This window comes from Apus apus, chromosome Z (genome assembly GCF_020740795.1).
Source record: "Apus apus isolate bApuApu2 chromosome Z, bApuApu2.pri.cur, whole genome shotgun sequence".
In the NCBI taxonomy this organism is placed as follows: Eukaryota; Metazoa; Chordata; class Aves; order Apodiformes; family Apodidae; genus Apus; species Apus apus.
In genome coordinates, this window is record NC_067312.1 from 25,789,272 (window position 1) to 25,810,034 (window position 20,763).

General features: G+C 39.1%; 2 protein-coding genes across 6 annotated transcripts in view; one reads left to right on the forward strand and one right to left on the reverse strand.

The window, feature by feature from the left end:
* Positions 1-20,763, reverse strand: part of IQGAP2 (IQ motif containing GTPase activating protein 2) — a 124,116-nt gene that overhangs the window by 15,297 nt on the left and 88,056 nt on the right. For all 4 annotated transcript variants that reach the window (XM_051642038.1, XM_051642041.1, XM_051642039.1 and 1 more), the window contains 12 exons: positions 13,170-13,260; positions 8,950-9,111; positions 7,605-7,747; positions 6,484-6,654; positions 4,891-4,974; positions 4,151-4,222; positions 3,917-3,986; positions 3,397-3,605; positions 2,551-2,700; positions 1,608-1,771; positions 768-992; positions 17-157 (listed from right to left, as the gene is read on the reverse strand). In XM_051642038.1, the coding sequence (XP_051497998.1) occupies positions 17-157; positions 768-992; positions 1,608-1,771; positions 2,551-2,700; positions 3,397-3,605; positions 3,917-3,986; positions 4,151-4,222; positions 4,891-4,974; positions 6,484-6,654; positions 7,605-7,747; positions 8,950-9,111; positions 13,170-13,260 (1,682 nt within the window). The remainder of the gene's footprint in view (positions 1-16; positions 158-767; positions 993-1,607; positions 1,772-2,550; positions 2,701-3,396; positions 3,606-3,916; positions 3,987-4,150; positions 4,223-4,890; positions 4,975-6,483; positions 6,655-7,604; positions 7,748-8,949; positions 9,112-13,169; positions 13,261-20,763) is intronic.
* Positions 15,160-19,328, forward strand: F2RL2 (coagulation factor II thrombin receptor like 2). 2 transcript variants are annotated; one of them, XM_051642064.1, is made up of 2 exons: positions 15,160-15,371; positions 17,018-19,328. In XM_051642064.1, exons 1-2 carry the CDS (start codon positions 15,314-15,316, stop codon positions 18,103-18,105), a joined length of 1,146 nt encoding a protein of 381 aa, XP_051498024.1. In that variant the 5' UTR covers positions 15,160-15,313; the 3' UTR covers positions 18,106-19,328. The 2 variants fall into 2 exon arrangements, with proteins under 2 accessions (XP_051498024.1, XP_051498025.1); XM_051642065.1 differs by having other exon boundaries at positions 17,024-19,328.

Below are 20,763 nucleotides of genomic sequence, written 5' to 3' on the forward strand. Positions count from 1 at the left end.
CTAACTAGGGACTTACGGCATCATATTGAGCGAAGAGAATATGGATGCAAGAACTTTGTCCGTTACTGCTCGCAAGCTCTGGATTGATGATTCCAGTTTACTGACCACTTCTGTGTGTGTTAATGCTTGTTCTGTGGTTACATCATATGGCAATTTGCTGCAAAACAGATATTAAACCAGATATTAAATGTATTTGTGAGTAATATACTACTTTTTGGCTTTATAAGAGGTCATCAGTGAACAGAAAAAAAAAAGATCAGGCAAATACTGTTGGCTAAGTAACAAAAGTCTCAGAGGCATTAGTTTCCTTTGGTTTTGGAGGGGGGCAGTTTGTTTAGGTGGGGGTACACACACCATTATGTACCTTCCTTTAATTATAAAAGGGGAATGCTAGTTTAAGGCATGCATCTCCACATTCCAGTTCCAGTGTAACTCCTCAAAAGGCTGGAACACTACTAACGTCCCGTTATAAAATCTGGGGAAAAAAGGCTAGAACTTCTCCCATAGATGAGTCTACTACACTTGTAAGGATTAAGTAAATGACTTTTGAAGTTCATGACCAAAAAAGTGTCCCCTTTGTTGCTTGGAACAGGTTAAAGTACCTGCTTTTCAAGCACATCTCCTCCAAAAAAACGACTTGTGCTGCAGAAATATGGGGAAAGGCTACGTGGTTACAAGTGCAATTTGTCAGAGAAGGAAGGGAAGAGCGGAACTGAGGGAACCCCCAAGTATTTAAATGGTACAATATATCCAGCTTCCTCACTCACCTGGCTTCACCGGTCTGCATTTCTAGTTGGTTTACCCATGACTTGTACACATCCACAGGACTAGTGTTGATTATGAGGGACTTGTCATCCATGATCTCCTTCACCACTGGGGCCAGTAGCTGGCGCAGAGTGTTCTGCCCACGAGCACCTCGATTAAAGCTGACGACCATCTTAATGACAGTGGGATTTCCAGTAACAATATCCTGTATCTGGTCTACCTTAGAGCTGTGTCAAGAACAGAAGAGTTCTCAGATCTGACTTATGTATGCAGTTACCCATGTTTTCAAATACCACACTTTATAAATTACCATATTTCTATGATGAAATATGTTTATACAGTCTATTTCTTAGGCTTTCAAAACAAGATTATAGAAATTACTACCTGAATTCTATATATTATAATAATGTCCCTGGAACATAATATAGTTACCAACACCTAAATGTATACCTGCTTCAGGCCCAAATACCTGTTAAGGGCAAAACCTAGTATTTTATTTTTTAATGATAAAGCACCACTTTCCCCTTACAGAACATATATTTACATAGAGAAAGAGAGGACTTTCTCCACTCATACTCAAGCAGAAAAGCAGGAAATCATAGTGTCTATTTTTTTCCAAGCAATTTTTTCATACAAAAATATTGTCCACTGTAGAAAGATTTTTTCTGAATCAGAGACAGCTTTAGTTAATTAATAAGTTACAAAAAAATTATCTAGTAACAAAAATATATGTACAATTTTATAGCAGTTTAAATATTAATCACTAAATTCTTTTAGGTGCAAAATATTCATTGAAGTGCCTGCAACACGAATTAATAAAGTCTTCCTGTGAGTGCACATACTTTATCTCCTCTTCTAGAGCAGTTTTGAAGAGTTTGAGAAGCAGATACTCTTCTCGCTGATTGGAAGCATAATTATAGAGAGTGAAGATGACTGTATCCATGAACTTGGTTGATTTGTTTTGTGGCATCTGGAAAATCAGTTTTGCCAGATACGTGGGATTAGTCTACAAAACAAACAAATTACTTCAATACTATTGTCCAGGACAAACTACTCCCCTTTGGGGGGCAGCTCTTTTTACAATTCTGTTAACACAGAAAGCATTTATGTTAATTCCTATATATATAACTTTTCCACACTAGCTTTACTTTTTTCCAAATTTTAGTGCATAAGCAGCATTGAACACTGCACAATTAGGTATCTGTGAATAGTACCAGTAAGGATTTTATTTTAAGTCTTTCAACATTACCTCTGTACATCACATTTACATATCCAATGACAATTTACCAAATGACAACAGCTGTCTGTCACGAAGTCATTGCATACTACTCATATACTTAGGTATTAGAGGGCATTTGCCCTGAAAGGATTTAAAATTCTTCTAGAAAAAGTTTAGTGAGATGAGAAAATAAGCACAAGAACACATGCATTACATGTGGTCAGCTGCATAAGAGACAACTTCCTCTTCATCACATATAATGCACAGTAATAATGACAGTGAATTACATGGACTAAAAAATACATAGAGGAAAACATTTATCTTTGGCTTTAATACAGACTGAAGTTGTTCTCAAGAACAGAAAGAACAGCTATATTTTTTACACAGTTTAAAGACAGCAAGGATTTCCTCAATTACAGGAAATATTAGAATTCAATCATAGTATTTGCTGCAGTCTACATACTCCTCTCATAATCATTACTAGAATCACTATACAAAGCAAACAATGTATCTCTAGTTTTTCTTTAGCCATATGTTGATATGTTAATTTTTAAATTTAGATTTACCTGTAAGAGGTAGAATAAATGTTGATAAGCCTCCAGTTTTTTTCTTCTCTCTTTACTCAAACCTTTGATACCCTGTTTGTCAACCATAACCATCTCTTCCAGCTGACTTTTGCTCTTTTTGTTAAGTTTCTTACTGTGCAGTACCACATCCTGCAGACAGATGGTCAAAAGTCTAGATTATACATTCACAAAAAAACCTGGAAACTGGAAAAATTAATGTTTTCCTAACGATGTTCAATATGATACTCTGCTTAGGGCCTTTATTAGCAACTTTGTCTACTTTGCTGCTGTATTCTTTATATTTTCACTAGTATTGCTTGCCAGCAAGGACTGTCTGAGAAACCTGATCTCACGTACAGACATAATTTAGTTAACAATGAACAAGTTCTCAAATACAATCATCAGTCTACTCCATTCTACCACAGAAAAGATGCTTAAAATCTGCCAAGCAATTACAATTGTCCACAAGCAGCAATACAAAGTGACATTTGGCAGCAAACTGCCATGCTACTCAGGACAACAGAACAACTTCTACCACAAGGCTGACAAGATTACTTAAGACACACAAAGAAAGTGCTAATTTTCCAGGAGTATTTTAACTAATTGAGAGCGACCAAGTGTGTCACAGGTTGCTCAGAGAGGTTCTGGAGTCTCCATCACTGGAGATATTCAAAAGCTGTCTGGAAAATGTGCTCTGAATGGCCCTGCTTGGAGGGTTGGAGCAGCTGACCTCCAGAGGTCCCTTCCAGCCTCAACCATGTCATGATTGTGTAATCCTGAGCTCCTTCAAAACCTGGAAGATGCTCAGTGCATCCTACCAAGGGAGCCTGAGTAGAGCCTGCTGACCTGAAGAGTGATTCTGTTTTTCACCAGAAGTCCAATCTTTATATCCATTAAGTTCAAGTCCTTCTCCAGCTGTTGATTTGATCGAATTTTTGTAACCACTTCTTCCCTTAACCTGGTTACTTCTAGTTCTTCTTGGAAGTCCAAGTCACTTTGGTCCAAGAGATAGGCAAACTTGCGCAGGACAGTCAAGGGTGGATTTTCAGCACCAACTATAGTTGAAGTGAATAGGCTTGTTAGTGGACACAATACAGAACACCCCTAAAACGGTCAGGAAACTGATCACTGTGCAGAAAATTTTGGAACTTTAGAGACAAGTCTATGCCAATTACAGCAATGTTTTTGTCATACTGGGTAAGTGCAGCTTTCCCAAGTATCTTCAGGTGTAAAACAATTGGTTTACAAACACTTGCATCTGCTTTTGAAAGGGAATAGGAGTCTGAGAAATCCATGGTGAAAGTTTTTTAAAATGGCTGAATACAGTAACATACCTCCCCCCAAAAATACAACTGTTAGCACTTACTTAGTGTTCTGTAGTCCTCCCTGGCTTTGTTTGCTCTAAGAAATGCTTGTATCTTCACAATTTCATCATTCTGGAAGGGACCAAGAGTAGGTAAAAGAACCTAGTTATGACACATTTCTGCTCAGAAAGACTGCAGAACCAGCATCCCTCTTTCTTGAGATTCCCAAAACTGCATGTGCAGTCATATTATCCTATTGCAATGCTTTGTATTGAACACAGTTAAAGAGGACTCACATGATCCTTGAAGTATTGCAGCCGCTTCCTGTAAGCTCTCCTTGCTAGCCACATTTTGACCCATGACTGAATCTGAAAATTAAATAAAATCTTAGCAGTGCATAAACTGTTTTTTTTTGTGTGTGTGTGTGTTTTAAAATACTCTTCTTCTGCAGGCATGCTGTTCTCAGATGCTCAGGACCACAGAGGATGCTTGTCACTGGGCTCCTGCAAGCAGTGACAAGATTAATGGGCTTTGACTGAAACAGCAAGCTGAGTCCAAGGCTCTACCACCCATGTGTACCATGATTTTTGGAAGTAATTTCTACCTTAAAGTCTCAACTCTCAGTTGTGAACCAGTCTCCTTCAGAGATGGGAGATCAATAATCCCATCTGAGATGTAAAATCTACTCATGACGGAGCATCACATTAGCATCTCAGGAAAGTGAACATTTTTCAGGCACAGTAGAGAGCTTTTAATGAAATTATAACACCGTCAGCTCAAATATTTTCTGATTTAGTATTATGGAAATGAAAGTTTAAGGAAATCTCTAATATGAGCCATTCAATTTCAGCAAAGCCTGGCAAATCAAACACAGAGGTTTCAAGAAGCAATTAACCGTGAATAAAACAAATTTCAATAGCATGTAAATTCCTGGAGCACAAGTCCCTGCATTTTGTGTTTTTAGTCTCTGAGGGCGGCACAGGATGAAGCTGCAGGATAACCCATACTCAGGCCCCAAAACACAGTGAGATCTTACCTTAACAATAGCAGCAACATTGCCTTGAAGCACCTTTAATCTGTCAGCATAGCTTTTCCGTTGCTTGCATCCTTTCCAGAAAGCCTATTTTGTAAAAGGCAGGAGACCATTATTACTAATAAGAAACTAAAATTTCTATATATACACTAAATTTATTAACGGTGTTTGTCTTGTAGAGAAAAAACTGCCATTATGGTGAAAAGGTAACTAAGGTGTAAATAAATCTATCTTTTAATTTTTAAGGTGCCCTGACAAATATCATGTTAATTTTGGCCAATCTCAGCACACTTTGCTGTCCAATGTAATTTCCTTCCCTCCCATGAAGCCATCCCTACTCTACTGCCAGTATACCCACATCCTTTAGCGTCCCAGTCACAGGCTTCATCCCACACAAGGAAGACTCTGCCAGCTCTTGCCCATTACATCCAAAACCTGACCCTATTTAGCTGGGCTCCCACTGTTCTTGGCCTTGCCTCCTTCCCAAGTTTCTGATCTTCCAGAGTCTCTCAGGATCATCTTGTACCACAGGTAACAGTCCATTCCCTCACGTGGCCCTCCCATTGCTAGCTCAGAAGCAAAGTCTTGCTAAAGAACCCAGTGACAGGGGTAATACAGATAACTCTCACCACCTTTGTCATATTTTGCCATTCTTCTCTATCCAACCAGTTACACTAGCCTTGTCCTCTACTTGTTGTCTTTTCACAAATAATTTCTATTTTAATGCCCATAGAAAATAACTTTATATTAATTATTCCATATTTTTGAACCTGTTCACAGACCCTGACTTCCTCAGAGTACAGTCCTTTACTGGGCTCAGACACCATGCCAGAAAATGAAAAGTAAATCCAAATGACAGCTGGCAGTAGTAAGGGTATTTATCATAATGAATTGTTAAATTAAGTTACTATCTCTTAAAAATTCAGTTCCACATTTTTCTATAATTTGGAGGGGGGATGCTGATTGTTTTTAAAAGCTGTAATAAATTGCTTCTAACAGGACATGGCTATTTCACCATTTAAAACCAGTGCACACGCATTTGTCAGTGTTCACACCCAGAACAAAGTTTCTTATATACTCCTTTTGGAGTTCAGCAAAGTGAAGACATCCAAGAAATGCTGCCAGATTCTGAGAACACCAGGGCAGCTGCCACTCCCTACCTAGCTATGACTTCATGGAAACCACTTCCAAGTAGGGCTAGTCTAGAAAGGAATGTATTTCTTAAGCCATGTTTGCCAAGGAATTTTTGCTTCAATACTCAAATATCTTCTGATCTTGTACTGTGCATAGTTAGGTGCGCCATGCAAAAACTGAGCACCTCAGAATAAAGTCAGGGCTATGTATTTCTAAGTGTTTCCCACTGAAGGAAATTATACTGCAGGTGGTTATGATCCATTATTTTAGAACTGGCCATTTGCTATTTAAAAGCGCAATTACTCCAATGATTACACGAACGTATTTGCAGATGGAGATGTCTGAACTGCTGCTAATGAAAACAGAACCTGAGAATTTTGTCCGTGGTATTAATCAGCCACATCACCTCTCATATGCAGAAAGTTGCCCAGGCCATGTTACCTTCTTGTTCTGGAACAATACCTGTATTTTGATGGCAGATGGTTCCTGGTTTTCAAGGTATGCTTTTCTTTCCCGATAATTTTTTCTGACTAAGAATGCCCTTGCTCGGGCCTGCAGCTGAACAATCAGATTTTCATTAGCAAGCCACAGCTGCTCTCGATTGTAATCTGCTGTAACTTGCCCAACAATGGTCTGTTAAGAGATCATGGAAAAAGGTCATTTAAAAGCAAAAAACCTCAAGCCAAAACCATCCTGGAATTTGGTCTGTTTTCTCTCTATCATCTGTACAGTTCACGTTCAACTTACCCAAGACCCTCTGATTGACTCCTAGATTTTAGTCGGTATGAAGAGCTACTTTGCTACCACTGAATTTTGTATGAAAGGTAACTGAACTCCTTTCAAGCCTCAGTTTTTCAGGCGGATATGCTTTTTTGAGAGATGTGTTTATACTTGAGGAGAGTTCTGTTTTCCTATTATTTACAAGTTTTTTTATAACTCGGACATCCAGAAATACTAACTGAATCAGGGAGCTCTCTATAGAGAAGCACGCTCAAGTATTGCTGTAGTCAGTATTTTGGAAGGACTTATACTGACTTTGTGCAGCAGAGTAAACCTGTAACCAACCCAGCTGGGCTGTAGAAGTCTGTATGATCTATTTTGTTTTAAGTTGTATTTCATGCTAATGTAAAAACTTCTACAGTAAGGAAGTATCATACTCATCCTATTGAACTTGGAGGTACAATAATATTGTCAAGTAATTAGATTTAAACATGAAACATGTTTTCACCTGCCCCCAAGTACATGGTGAAACTCATTTTCATAGGCCAATGCGAAGTCCAAAAAAGTGTAAAAGGATATGAAAGCAATCAGACTTTCCTCCATCAATGTTTTCTGGTGGTCATTAAAAGAAATGCTGTAATTTCCAGTTAGGAAGTCTCTGAATCATTGTCAGACGTCAGAAAGCTGTGCTATCACTGTCTGCTTAGGCTTAGGTTGCTGCTATTGTCAAAAGCAGATACTGAACTAAAGTCATCTCCAGTCTCACACAGAACAGCCTCCTTCATGGAAATTGCCATATCTTGCAGTCTCTCTCAAATGTGTATGTGACATTTTCAAGAAAAGCAAATGTTTCAGCCACATACCTGGATTTCTTCACCAGATAACCATGAAGTTTTTGGTACAACTCCTTCAGGCACAACACAGGTACCTTCCTCAGTTTCCACATTGTAATAATAATAATACATGTTTTTCATTACAAGTTTAATCCATGGACTTTGATTAGCATCTAAAAGCGATAGATACCATTAGTACAAATCTATGTCCTGTTACACTGATAAATTACAGCTCTCCCTACCCATTTCCCACCCCTACATTTGCTAGGAAGCCATTTTACAAGTTACTATGAATCTTGGACCAGCTTGTATTTAGCATGCTTTCAAAATACCTTGTTAGACAGATCAGGATAATTCTTCTAGAATAAAACAACTATGAGGTTGGTATAGATCCACGGCCAGCTTCTCTAAGCCCAAACCTGCCAAGTTATTGCTCGCTCCTGAAACAATATGCTATATCTTCATCACTCATGTAAGTGGATCTGAGACTATGTTTATAAAAAAGTTGTTCTTGTCTTGTGCACAAATGCTGGCCTTACTGACACTTAGCTAGCACAGGACATTTCCTATATCCACATCATTCTCTTGTTTGGTGCTTTGGTAAACAAGGGTGTACCCTAGCAGACAGGAAAAACCTCATTTCCTCATGGACAAAAGGCCCAAAGGTAAACCTGATAAGGACAGTTGTGAAAAATGCCCTCTCAAAACTCATGTTGCAGATAGACCATGTTCATCTATTGTAAGAAAGCGTACTACATTGATAGTAACTTCTTTTTTTCAACTGTTAGGTAATCTTGGCTGCAATAACTACGAGCAGCTTGCAGCTCTAACATGACCAAACATCTCACTGTCTTGCTATGAGTAGATTCTAACCTCAGCTTTTGCTGATACCTGCTGCTCTGACAGTGCAACGGGCCATAGACACTCTGGCAAAGGCTAGCTTGATCTTTAACAGTAATCCAGAAGGATAAAGTGTGCAGCCTAACCCTTCTCTGAAACCACTAAGAGGGGAAAAAAATAAAACCCAAGCCAACAGAGTAATATGGCTTTCTGAAAGGATGGACTAGTTTGTTGGCTGTCACAGAGAAGCTGCTCTAAATTCACTGAGGCTTCACTAGCCTGAAGAGACTGAAAAGTCTTAGCTAGGCTCTGGAAAAAAATGTGTAGCCCCACATGCACTGTCGTCTGGATGATGTGTGCAACAGTTCAGCATCATGTAAAAAGCACTTGGGAAAGTATAACTTTTCTCAAAAGCTTTCAAACCAGCAATAGCCTTCCTCAGTTTACAGTGAATTTAGATAAGCCTTCTGTCCTAGTTTTCCAGTTGCCTCAGTGGTACTGACACTTAAACTGCCCTATTCAGGAAGGTTTTTACCTTCTCTAGTTTTCAGGTTCTTGGCTTCAGAGAGGTTCCTGAAGTAGGCTTCAGCACACTCAGGAATGACTCGTAATCCAAACTTGGACTGAAGTATCATCAGGATTGGCTGTGAATCATGCTTCTCCAAGCTCTTGTTAATCATTGATGTTCCAACAGCCACTAGGGTAAAATAATTACGTAAAAAATTAGGTGATTTATACTCTATATATGCACAACTCTAGCCTCCAGCAACTTTGATAATGGACTTGTATGGTTGGCACACACAGACAGCATTACATACACAGCAATTCAGCACTTTGCCCATCTGCAGCCTCCTTCATGCTTGTAAGGACAAGTATTTCAGAGCACAAGCTTGTTAGTTGGAAAGAGTGCACTCCACCCAGGCTGGGATGCAGTAGCAGCACAACACAGAGAGGTCTGAGGGCATAGCTGCTCCCCCATCAAGTGACACACCAGGTGACACCAGGGCAGAGGTTGAAGATAGCAGACAGATACCCTCCCAACTAGCCTACCTAAGAGACAGGCCATCATTTGCTGATCACTTGGGAGCATTCTAGATGTGCATGAAGTAATTAAATTACAAGCTGTAGACTTTAATGTTCACTTTCACTGTACAAAATGGGAATAAAAACTGATTGCCTTGAGCAAAGTCTAACAACTAACAGCAACTCTAACAGCATCCTAGTTGGGATCCTGAAAGGGATCCTTTCTTGTCCTCACCCCCTGGGAGCTTGTTTAATACTGATGCAGCAAATTCATGCCCTTGAGTTTGCCAGAAATGCAGCTTTTGCTTCCAAGGCACGTAAAAGTGGCATGAGAGGTGATGCTGTGAAGCATGGGAGGACTCTGAGGTTATACAACATTACTTGTACTCTGATTCAGGACTTCCCAAGTGCCCTTTGCTCTGCAGAAGTCCCACCATCACCATATCTGACAGGATGTAATAGCACATGCCCTGTCAGAGTGCCTTACACACTAGAGGTATAGAAACTGCTGCTCTTGTCTATAATGGTGTTCCTTCTCATCTAAATTCACAATCCATGCACACAGGAATAACTGGAGAGAGATATAGCTAGAACATATACATTATACACTGGGTTAAGTGGACTTGGATACCTTTGCATCCCACAACTGCAATACCACTTTTCTTTGTCTTGTGTACATTCAGGTCAACACAAAAAAGGATGCTACCCACACTCAGTGCTCTGCCTACAAAGAGCTGATCAAAAAGGTGCTCAGTATCAGAAGCCTACATACAGGAGGCACCACACAAGACTGAGCTAGCAGGAGAGCATTTCTCCAATAGAAAGGGTTTTTCTTTGTGGTTAGTTTTACTAAGTTGTAGCTTCAGCTAGACAGCAACAGATCAGTCTCTAAGTACATTAACAGCCATTTGAGAAACAAAGTAAGCACACAACACAACATCACCACCATCTGGATTTCCTCCAGATAGCATCATGCTGCTTTTTTCTGTGCTTTGCAGCAGATGTCTGCCAAGGACACATGTGCTCCCCAAGCAACTGGAGATGACTTTGTACCACAGCTGTGCTATCACAATGCCCAGGCATCCAGCCTCAGCAGCAAGGAAACTGAAAAAGCTGGGAAGTTGCATTTTACCAGCTTGCTGCTGCTGGCCCATTTGGGTCTAGGGGCTCAGCCCTACTCATACACTGTTCCATGTGCCTCATGAACTCCAGTCACCTGTATTTGAATGCTTTTCTTCTTAATTTTTCATCTATAGTTACAGGTGTTGGAAGCTATTGTTATGAAGCTACAAGAGCATACAACCTAGCTAAGATTTGTATCAGTAGATGCAGTTGTCTGGTGTGATAAGCCCGAACTCTCAACAGGGCCAAAGATCATTTTTTTCCTATAACATGGATGCTGTCATCACAGATCCTGCTTTGACAGACAGACTCCTCCTGTGCAGGATTAAGGTTGTTATTTGTGTCTATTCCTGAAGGCTATACAGCTGATATTTGGCCAATCTCATTTTGTTCTCCACTTAGATAAGGGGTGCAACAGTTAAACTGATGCAAGAAGTGAAGCAAGGTGATGCAAACTGCACAGCAAACAGCACAAAGAAGTAGGAAGCACATTTACTGAAGATGTCTTCCTAAATGAAGATAGTCCTTTACTGACAGGGAAGACAGTTTGTAAAAGCCTTTTACACTTCTAATACTGTAGCATTTAATATTTATATAAAGAATAAACATTTGTTTGGAAGGTATCAAAACCTTATCAGTACAGCTGGCAGCACCTTCTCTCATTTTACTGCTTATTTTATTGACATTATTACAGCAATTGACATTACTACAGCAATCACCATTACTGCAGTTTTCAAATCTGACTACAAAATAAACCTTTAACTGCCTTGCAGAAGTTTTTGAGTGGGATCTTGGGAGCTGTGTGCCTTTTAAAAATAGTGTATTTGAGATAGATAAAAATAAAAGTTCATTTCCAAGTTGTGATCGAGCTGAGTTTCGAGCTGAGTTTAGACTATGTGAACACAACATGCTCACTTCCTGAGACAGGATGTGTTTGTTATAGGAAGTATTAGGTTCTGTGCCGTGGGGAAATTTTAAATCTCAGTTTTAAGCTGCAAAACTCTGGAGCTCTTCTGAAGAATGTGTTGTGCTGACACTGCTTCCTTTCAACCCAGAGGGCAGAGTACAGGAGATGAGTAATTTCCACAAGTGACTTACTAAAACAGTTCTACTTGTTGTTCTTGATTGTGAAAAGCTGTGCATTTACTACAAACACATTATATGAAAAGATTTTACTACAGCAACTAGCTAGTGGGTGGAGCAGTGGCCTATCATTAGCAACATTGTATGGTATTAGTTTATGGATAATTTCTGTGCTAATTTCTGCAGGCCATTTATGAGATTATTCTTACTGCTTTTACACCAGCAGGCACAAAATAGGATGTTTTCAAGTCACTCTTTAGCTTAAATTTACATCTGTTTATAAGCTACTAATTTCCTTCCTTTCTCTGCACTCAGATGTTTCCCTCATGCCTCTGGGTGGCATTGATAGGAAGCTGTTTTTGTCCACAAAAGAAGGTATCAGCACTCCTGACTACAAGAGCTCTGTTGGGACAATGTGTGTGTGCATCTAATCCCAGAACAGAAAACACAAGCCAGGTGCTTTCACTACAGATGTGTGAAAACACTACAAAAATACTTCAGTGTATCTGACTGGTTATATTAAGGCTGTAATAATTGATCCAATCAATTCTAAAGTAGAATGCTAAATGCAACATTTATATAGGAGGGATAGAAGATTTTGTAGTAGCTAGCTGTCTTTGCTTTCTTCCCAAGCACCAACTGGGGACACAGCCTGCCTGTAAGTAAACAGGCTGCAGCACAGCACTAAGGAAGGCTGAACACAGTGCTGCAGGAATGCACAGACTTCAGCAGTTGTATTCACAAGCTCTTAAGAGTGCAAAAGAAGGTGACACTGACTCACCCAAAGCCAAATCAAGCAGAAGGTGAACCAATACCCAATGCCAAGCTAACAGCCTTGGCTGACCCTAGGCAGGAACAGGCAGGAATGCCACCATGCTCTCAGGTGTGCCCCATCCAGCCAGCTAGCTACACTTGCTTTTTCATCACTTGCCAAAGTTTATTACATATTATGAATATTTTTCTACAATTATTATAATCAATCCAAACCTTGACAGAAGGTATTGAGTGCATCTAGCACACAGTGCTCTGACAGGATAAGCCTCAGCATTTTTCCTACAGATTTCCTGCTCTTTAGAGAATGGAAGTGCACACACTTCTCCCAAACCCAAGTGCTCTTTTTACACTACTTTTAAAATCAATATGTTCCTAATTTTTGTTAGCACTTATTAAAAGACATTATCATGAAACAGAAATAAGCAAAGTTGTAAACATGAGAGAATTTGCTCTTACAACATGCATCGATGTTTTTGTCTTATCCCTTCCCTTTTACATAACCTTCTGTTTCTCCAGCTATGTGAAGATGTATCGACAATAGAAATCTTTGTTATAATGTTAACATTTATAACCCAATCCACTCCTGGAAATCTAAGTAACCCTAATTTTAGTATGACAATGAACATACATTAATTTCTTCTGATGTATTTAAAGAGCTGGCACACTTCCCCAAAGTGGAAAAAATAATTTATCAATTTCAGTTTTTCAAGTCTAAGAAAAGCAAGAGCAATGCAGATGCAGGTTAATGCTTACAGATTGCAGCTTCTTTTACATTATTATTGGCATCGTTGATTCCTTTTTGTATTTCATCCAGCCAAAGAAGTGCTGATTCATCTCGAGATTCCTGGGAAAAAAAGATAGAGAAAAGCCTTGAAAGAACTGAATTACAGCAAAAGTTGTCTGAACATACTCATAGAGCTCTTATAAGCAAGATCCTCCTGCAATGCCCTTGGACACTATAAAGAATTTGACAGCTTAAAATCTGCCAAAAAAAATTCATTTTCCATTTACTGACTGGAATAAACTTCTGTTCGAATGCAAATCTTTGAAAGTTTTCATGTATAGAAGACACCACCTTGCTGAAGATCAGTAAAAATTTTGAACAAAGCTAGAAATGTTTTATTTCCATGATACCTAGGCAAAGTAATATGGTGTAAAATAAAACCACACATTGTCAGGCAGCACTGTGATAATAATAGGATAAACAGCACAAGGCAGAAGACAGCAGGAAGTTGGCTTTCTTTCAAAATCCCTTATTTGGAAAGGATCTGCTTGTATACCTTTATACACATTGTGTAAGAAAATAGCAGTGAAAAGTGACACAGAAAGACAGCTCAGGTTTAGTAATGATGACATAGCTCAGGTGGTGAACATTGCAGGAATTAAGCAGCAGAGCAGGTCTCACTCTTCCTGCAGGCTAACAGTGCATGGCATTAAACCCAAGTGAAAATATAAAGTGAAGGAAAGTGTGCTTAGCATTCCCACTAACTAACCTGGCTCTGGCTGCCCAGCTGAAATATCTCTTCTAACTCTTCTGCTGAAAAAATAGGGTTTAAGGGCTAGAGTGACATTTAAAATCTAATCCAGTAGGTAAGGGAACAAAATTCATTCTGAAGAGGAAATAGGAGTGCCAGGGCGATAATAGACTAATGGTGGGAAAAACTGGAAGGAGCTGATTTGATAAAGATATGAGTATACACACAAATATTTTGGAGGGCTGGAAAGGGAAATAACCCAGAGACACTCTAAAGCTAAAACAGTGTGGCCAAAGAACCAGCTTCACAATTAATATCCCTGATTTTGAACCTAGCTCCAAGATAAAATAAATCTGTTAGCTTCAGAAATTACAAAGAGAAACAGGGTAAAAAAAACCCTAAAAACATTCTTCAATCGGCATAATATATGTAGAAAAGGTAGCAGACTATCTAAACAAAATCAGGTAGTGTCAGGGAGTTGCATGACAGTGGACATGCATGCTTTTTCTAACAACAAAGTTAGTTAACACTAGAGAGAGCATATACTAAATTCCCAAACCACAGCTGAAAAATTTGAGAGGATTGAGAAATCAAAAAGAATTCCTTATCTGGTGTACAGCTTTTACACACTAAAAACAAGAACAGACACAAATACTGCTCTGGAGCCAAGTACAGCTGTTATTTGGCATTCAAGAAAAAAAGTTAAAAAAAAAAACTGGGCAGAGAAAAAAAAAGAAGGGATCAACAAAACAGCAGATGAAAATAAGGGAAAGGTTTTAGAGGCTGCAGGCTGTGGAAGGGTGGGAACTGAGTAGGGCCAGAAGCCAGATCGAAGGAGCATGGATAGCTGGCAGTGGGTAGGATGGTAGAAGGCGAAGCAGAGCACAGTTTTTTATGGTATGTTTGTATGTGTGATTTGCTCTCACCCTTGCATTTGCTAAACCAAGATCACCACACTGTTCTCCAAGCCTGGCTTCTCAGAAAGGGTACAGAGTTCAGTAACATGACATTTCAGTCTGTGGATGAGACCCCTGACGATTTACTAAACACACCCTTTGATTTTTTCAGAAAGCAGCTTTCAAGCTCAAATACCTGAGTGTACAAATTCCAGTAGAACCGTCTGTATTGGTTTCAAGCTTGTGGTAAATTAAGAGTTAAACTACTGCTGTAAAGCAATTTTATCTCTGTGTTGGGCAGAGGCTGAGTCATGTGTGCATATTTGGATATGTCACACCCTCTTGCTGTAGTAGACAAAGAACAAACTAGCTCCTTACCATAAACCTCATGCCTACAGGATGCTTCTGGAGAACAGATCAATCATTCTTTAGCTCCTTACAGAGGGGAAAAACATGCCCACAAAATGCCTTTTGAGATGAACTAGAACAGCATCGTTGCTTGGCTAGCTGGATTTCACATACTACAATGAAGATATTTGTTTTCACTGGACTGCTCTCTCTTACCTCCAGTCTTTTCACAACAGGTGAGTTCTCCTTTGACTATTCCATTTTAACCAATAACATGGGCTTTTTGATAATTGCAGCTTAAATGTTTTGTACATGCATCATTACAGAAAACTACACTTTAGGATGTCTCAAGGCAGATTTTTATTCTTCCATTTCTGTGACACCTTACCTCCCCTCAAGTCACTTTCTATAATGAATTTTGAGGGATCTTTCTGAGCTTACTGAAGACCTATTTTCTTTCTAGTATTTTGGTAGTGATATGATAATCTTAAACCTGTTGAGTCTTGTTCTTTCTGCTTTAAAATATTCAAAATTATGAGTTCACAGATGGTGCTATTAGAAGGAAATGCGCAGGTAACTGTTGTGACAAAAATAACCAAAGGAAATTACCAAATAATAAGCTAATTTTTTTCCTCAGTAGAATTAAAGCTGTTTTCAAACCAAGCTAATTTTTAGAAGCTATTTCATATATAAACATACTATATATACACACACATACATGTCTTTTAAAGAGTGACTAAAATTCTTTTTCTGGATTGAATATCCAGAAAATTACTAAAAGGGATGCAGTCTACTAACTATAATTTCAGAACTTTCTACCATAAATCCGCTAGTGAGAACTGGTAAAACTGTTTTCTATATTTTATTCCAATATGGAGGGGTAAAAGAAAAAAATCTACAGTTTTCACCCAAATTTGAGTTCACTTCTGAATTCCAGTTTCAAGGTGTATGCTCTAAGCTTTACACTAAGTCTTTTCACATTAAACACAGCTAAGAAAAATTTTAAATGGCAAAATTAACTACATAGCTGTTTATTCTGCAAAATCTATTTTGCAACATGTTGTTTTAGGAAGTATTTCAAACATATTTATGCTTCATCTGGAAATGTCAATGTCACTACAAAATTCTTTACTAAAAACTGAGGATCAAGCATTAATAAAAGTGTAATCGTTGGCTTTGCCCACATACTAAAGATACTCGCTCACTGAAAATTTTCCCTTTGCATTAAAAGTTATTGACTTACGAATACATTTATTCTAATATCAGCCCAAACTTTTTTTTTTGCAGTTCTTAACACTATCCTTCCTCATGTATGAGAAACTGAAAAGATCTGGTTTGCTGTAGTCAGAAGCTGAATAACAATATGAATTAGATATGCAAGACCAAAACATTGAGAGTTATTTCAATTTTCCAGTTCTAAAGCTTCAGCCTGTGTTAGGCAAGATAGTGCTTTTTGCATCTTCTGCAGCCTTGCATTTCATCCATGAAGTGACAAGGACAGTATCACTGATCAATCCCAGGCTAAGGCTGCTGAATTACATAATGAATTACCAACACTGCTACTTCTGGGAAGAACCCTCTAGAAGTGCCAAACATTACACGCGTCTGATGTTTTTTGCCAAAGTTTACTGAAAACATGCAAATTGCAGAAATATCAGCCTAACAATAAATCTTCCGCAGGGAGGAAACAAAGTCTCAGTGTGAGATGACAAAGAAGATTATCCTTGAATCCATTTGATATTAACACCTAAAAAGCAAAGGAAAATGTCAAAAAATCTCTTAAATGTATACTGCTTTTCACACAAAAGAGTTTTTTCTCCATTAAGGTAAATTATATTGCTAATCCAGTAGTTTGCCCTTTTTAACAGTTTTTTGTTTTAAGCTTCAGAATTTTCACTGAATGGCTCTGCAGTTAAAACCGTGTCTCTTATCAAGACTTTCCGTGGAATTTCAGCAAGAGACTATGATTACATCCCCCCTTATGCTATAGAAGGGGAGACAACAACCATTCATATCAGAGAACACAAATGCTCTTCAAAAAAGTCAAATGACTCCACCTTAACTGAAGTGAACAACACCACGCTGGAGTACCTGACCAGTTCTCTGAGCACTAAGCTAATACCTGCTGTCTACTTCAGTGCTGTTCTATTGGGTGTCCCATCTAATGCCATCATCTTGTGGATGCTGCTCTTCAGGATCCGGTCTGTGTGCACTGCCATCCTCTACACAAACCTGGCAGTCTCAGATCTGCTCTTCTGCATCATGCTGCCCTTCAAAATCGCGTACCACGTCAATGGGAACAACTGGATTTTTGGGGAAATGATGTGTCGAACTATCACTGTGGTGTTCTATGGGAACATGTACTGCTCCATTCTGCTGCTCACGTGCATCAGCATCAGCCGCTACGTGGCCATTGTTCACCCCTTCACCTACAAGAGCCTCCCGAAACGTACCTATGCCATCACGGTCTGCGCTACTGTGTGGACCATCGTCTTCTTGTACATGCTCCCACTTTGCATAATGCAGCAAAGCTATTACTTGAAACAACTGGACATCTATACCTGCCATGATGTACACAATGCCTGTGAAGCAGTGTCTTCCTTCCAGTTCTACTACTATGTTTCTTTATCCATCTTTGGGTTTTTAATACCTCTTGCAACTATTGTTTTCTGCTATGTCTCAATTATAAGAACACTCAAGACTCATGAATGGTTCTGGTATGTCAAAGTCAGCCTTTTGATCCTTACCATCTTTGCTATTTGCTTTGTGCCAAGCAATATTATCCTTATTATCCATCACATCAACTATTACTATTACAAGATAGATAGGTTGTATTATTTTTATCTAATTGCTTTATGCCTTAGCAGCTTAAACAGTTGTCTTGATCCTTTTCTTTATTTTCTGATGTCGAAAATTAGAAGTCAATCCAATATTTATCTAACAATGGTCAAAATATCCAGAGAAAAATGAATTTAGTCCTGTATTTGTGTTATTGGAATTATGATTTTGTACAGTATTAACCCAGGCAAAAAATCTCAGGTGCAAAAATTAAACTTAGAAAATTCAAGTATTAAAAATGCCAAATATCAGTAAAATTTACTTCCTTCTATACACCACAGAAGGAGTATCTTCAGAAATGGACTTCTTGAGCTCTGTAACTTTATAGTGCGTATCGCAACATCTGGTGTACCTAGATTCAGGGAAGTGGTTCTACACCTTCTGAGATCAGCACTTTCATAGGCATGGAGAAGAAACCAGTGTATCAGTCACTACATCCTCTGAACACCACAAGAAGAGTAAACAGCTGAACAGCACTTTTAGGCCCATTAATGATTTCCAAATTCTTCAAATTAGCTCTCAGCCCACAATCACTGCAGGAACAGTGATGTGGAACAATTTTTGGCACAGTGGAAATGGGAACAAGTAAAAGCATTTTCTCTGTTCTTGGAAGCTGTCAAGCTTTGCAGAATATCCCTGTCACATAGCCAAGAGCAAATACTGCCTTGGATGTTGGAAATAAAGACCTAGAGTCCCCACAGATTCATGGAGCAGTAAATCTACAGCCATAAACACACACAGAGCCTGAGACTTTCAAAGCAGCATCTCCTATGAAGCTGCTTAACCAGCTTTGCACTGGAGACTTGTTCTTCCACTTCGTCAGCGCCTGCACTCCTCTAGACCATGAGGACTGCTGGGAGCTAACGCTTATCAGTGTGAATCCAGGCATGCATTATTCTTGCTTGGTAAGCAAAACAGGGAAGCTATTTTGTAGTATTTTCTATTTCCACATTCTCACAGGAAATACCTACAGTGTTACAAATACTGAAGCTAGTTATGATTGATTGTTCACATTAATAAAGCAAAGGGTCAGCTTTTATGTTTACTAAAACTAAAAAGCTATATATATACTGAGTGTAAGTTCCTACAAAATTCTCAGTAGTTGGTATTTGCAGCTGCATCATGTAAGATAGTGATGAGGAAAAAATGTTTTACAGCAGTTTGATAATAGTATTGTAAAAAAAAATTACTTAAATAAAATAATTTGCACTGAAAAATCTCTTGGAGGAATTTTCAGCCTGGTAAGACTTTCCCTCTTCAATTTCTTCTGGATCCTATTTTTAGTTAGCTTTAATAATCCCACTCCCTCATCATGCACAACAACTGATATTAAAGATTACTTGAAATAATACAGATGTTATACAACTATTGTAAATATAAAGAACATGAACCTAACTAAACTGTGTGTCTGTCACTCAAACAATAAAATTACTCAAGAACTGCCTATCACTCAAAAAATAACACAGTAACCATTTCATAGTTGGGCACACCGTTCCAATTTTTCAGGTATCTATACTACACTTCCTAAACACAGGGTTTCTCTGTACTGAGACCTGAATACCCTACGTTTGAAATGGCTTTGAGAACTACAAGAAGCTGTGGTTTAAGATTACCTGAATAAATAAATTGCAGGTTTGTGTTTTCAGTTTCTAGCAAGGAACAAGTAAATGCAATCTGAGATTAAGACCTGTAATGGGTATTGGGAGATTTGGGTGCAGACTATTTCCCTCCAAAGCCACCACAGCTACGGGGATGTGACAGCAGGCTGGTTAGAATACATGAGTAGGTTTGACCCATATGTTTTTCCAGACACTGGGGAACACAGGAAGTTCACAGGCAGACCTATCTGATCCTTGTAAACCAAACACTTCCTTTTACTATAGCTCACTCTTAAAACACGCTAAATATGACTAAAGGCAGAGCTGCCTTATAAACAGGGCTCAGAAAGAATGGCAAATAGACAGCAGATATTGCACCATCTTTTCAATTCTGTTTGGATATTTTTTAAGAGAAGTTCAATCTAAATCAAATCTTTACCTAAAAAACGGTTATGTCCATGTGATTCACCTGCATAGGCTATAGGTCAGATTAATGCATTTGAGTATTTTTTTTGGGAGCACATACAGTAGTACAGTATCTTGTTCTCCTCCTAAACAGGAGCAATGCTTCTGTTGACAGAGGAGGTTTTTAAGTAGTTGTTGAAGGACTGCAAAACCAAAGTACTTCAGGAGAAAAAGGCCAGCATAAGTCACTAAGAAACATGATTGTGTTTCTAAATTTGATTGAGGAGACTACAAAGAGATTGCACCAACTTTGTTCCAAAACTTGGAGTTACCGATTTTTTATCCTACCAGCACATTCAGCTGGGGACAGAAACAGGCACCAGGCTTGCACCCAGGGAGCACAACGGCAGGAGCGACCCAGGGCAGGGCTGCGGTGCGTGGGTGGCCACCTCTGGGCTGCAGGTCTCTGCCTCAGGGACATCCCGGGCTTGCTACATGTGCCCCAAGGTTTGGCATGTCCCCAGCCAGCACTGCACAGCCACTACCTGCAAGGACACTCTACGCATGCAGATACTAACCCTGACCCTTCCAGAAGAAGTAGTGGAGTCAGCAGACACTTAAACCCTTCCCAGCACACACGAGAAGGGAGGAGGCTTTTCAGGATTTAGGGCTCAGTGAAGCCAGCCCTTATCTGGGAACCCAGGCAGGAAAATGGGATGTGCAAATGGCTTTTGAGAGCTCAGACAGTGAATTGCAGAAACATACTATTTCACAGCAGGTACCACAG

What these genes read in the sequence shown, in the direction of transcription:
- F2RL2 (XM_051642064.1), top strand. Translation starts at nt 15,314, where the DNA reads ATGAAGATATTTGTTTTCACTGGACTGCTCTCTCTTACCTCCAGTCTT. An exon ending in CTCCAGTCTTTTCACAACAG is followed by an intron (nt 15,372 to 17,017) that starts GTGAGTTCTCCT and finishes TTTTGTTTTAAG; the next exon opens with CTTCAGAATTTTCACTGAAT.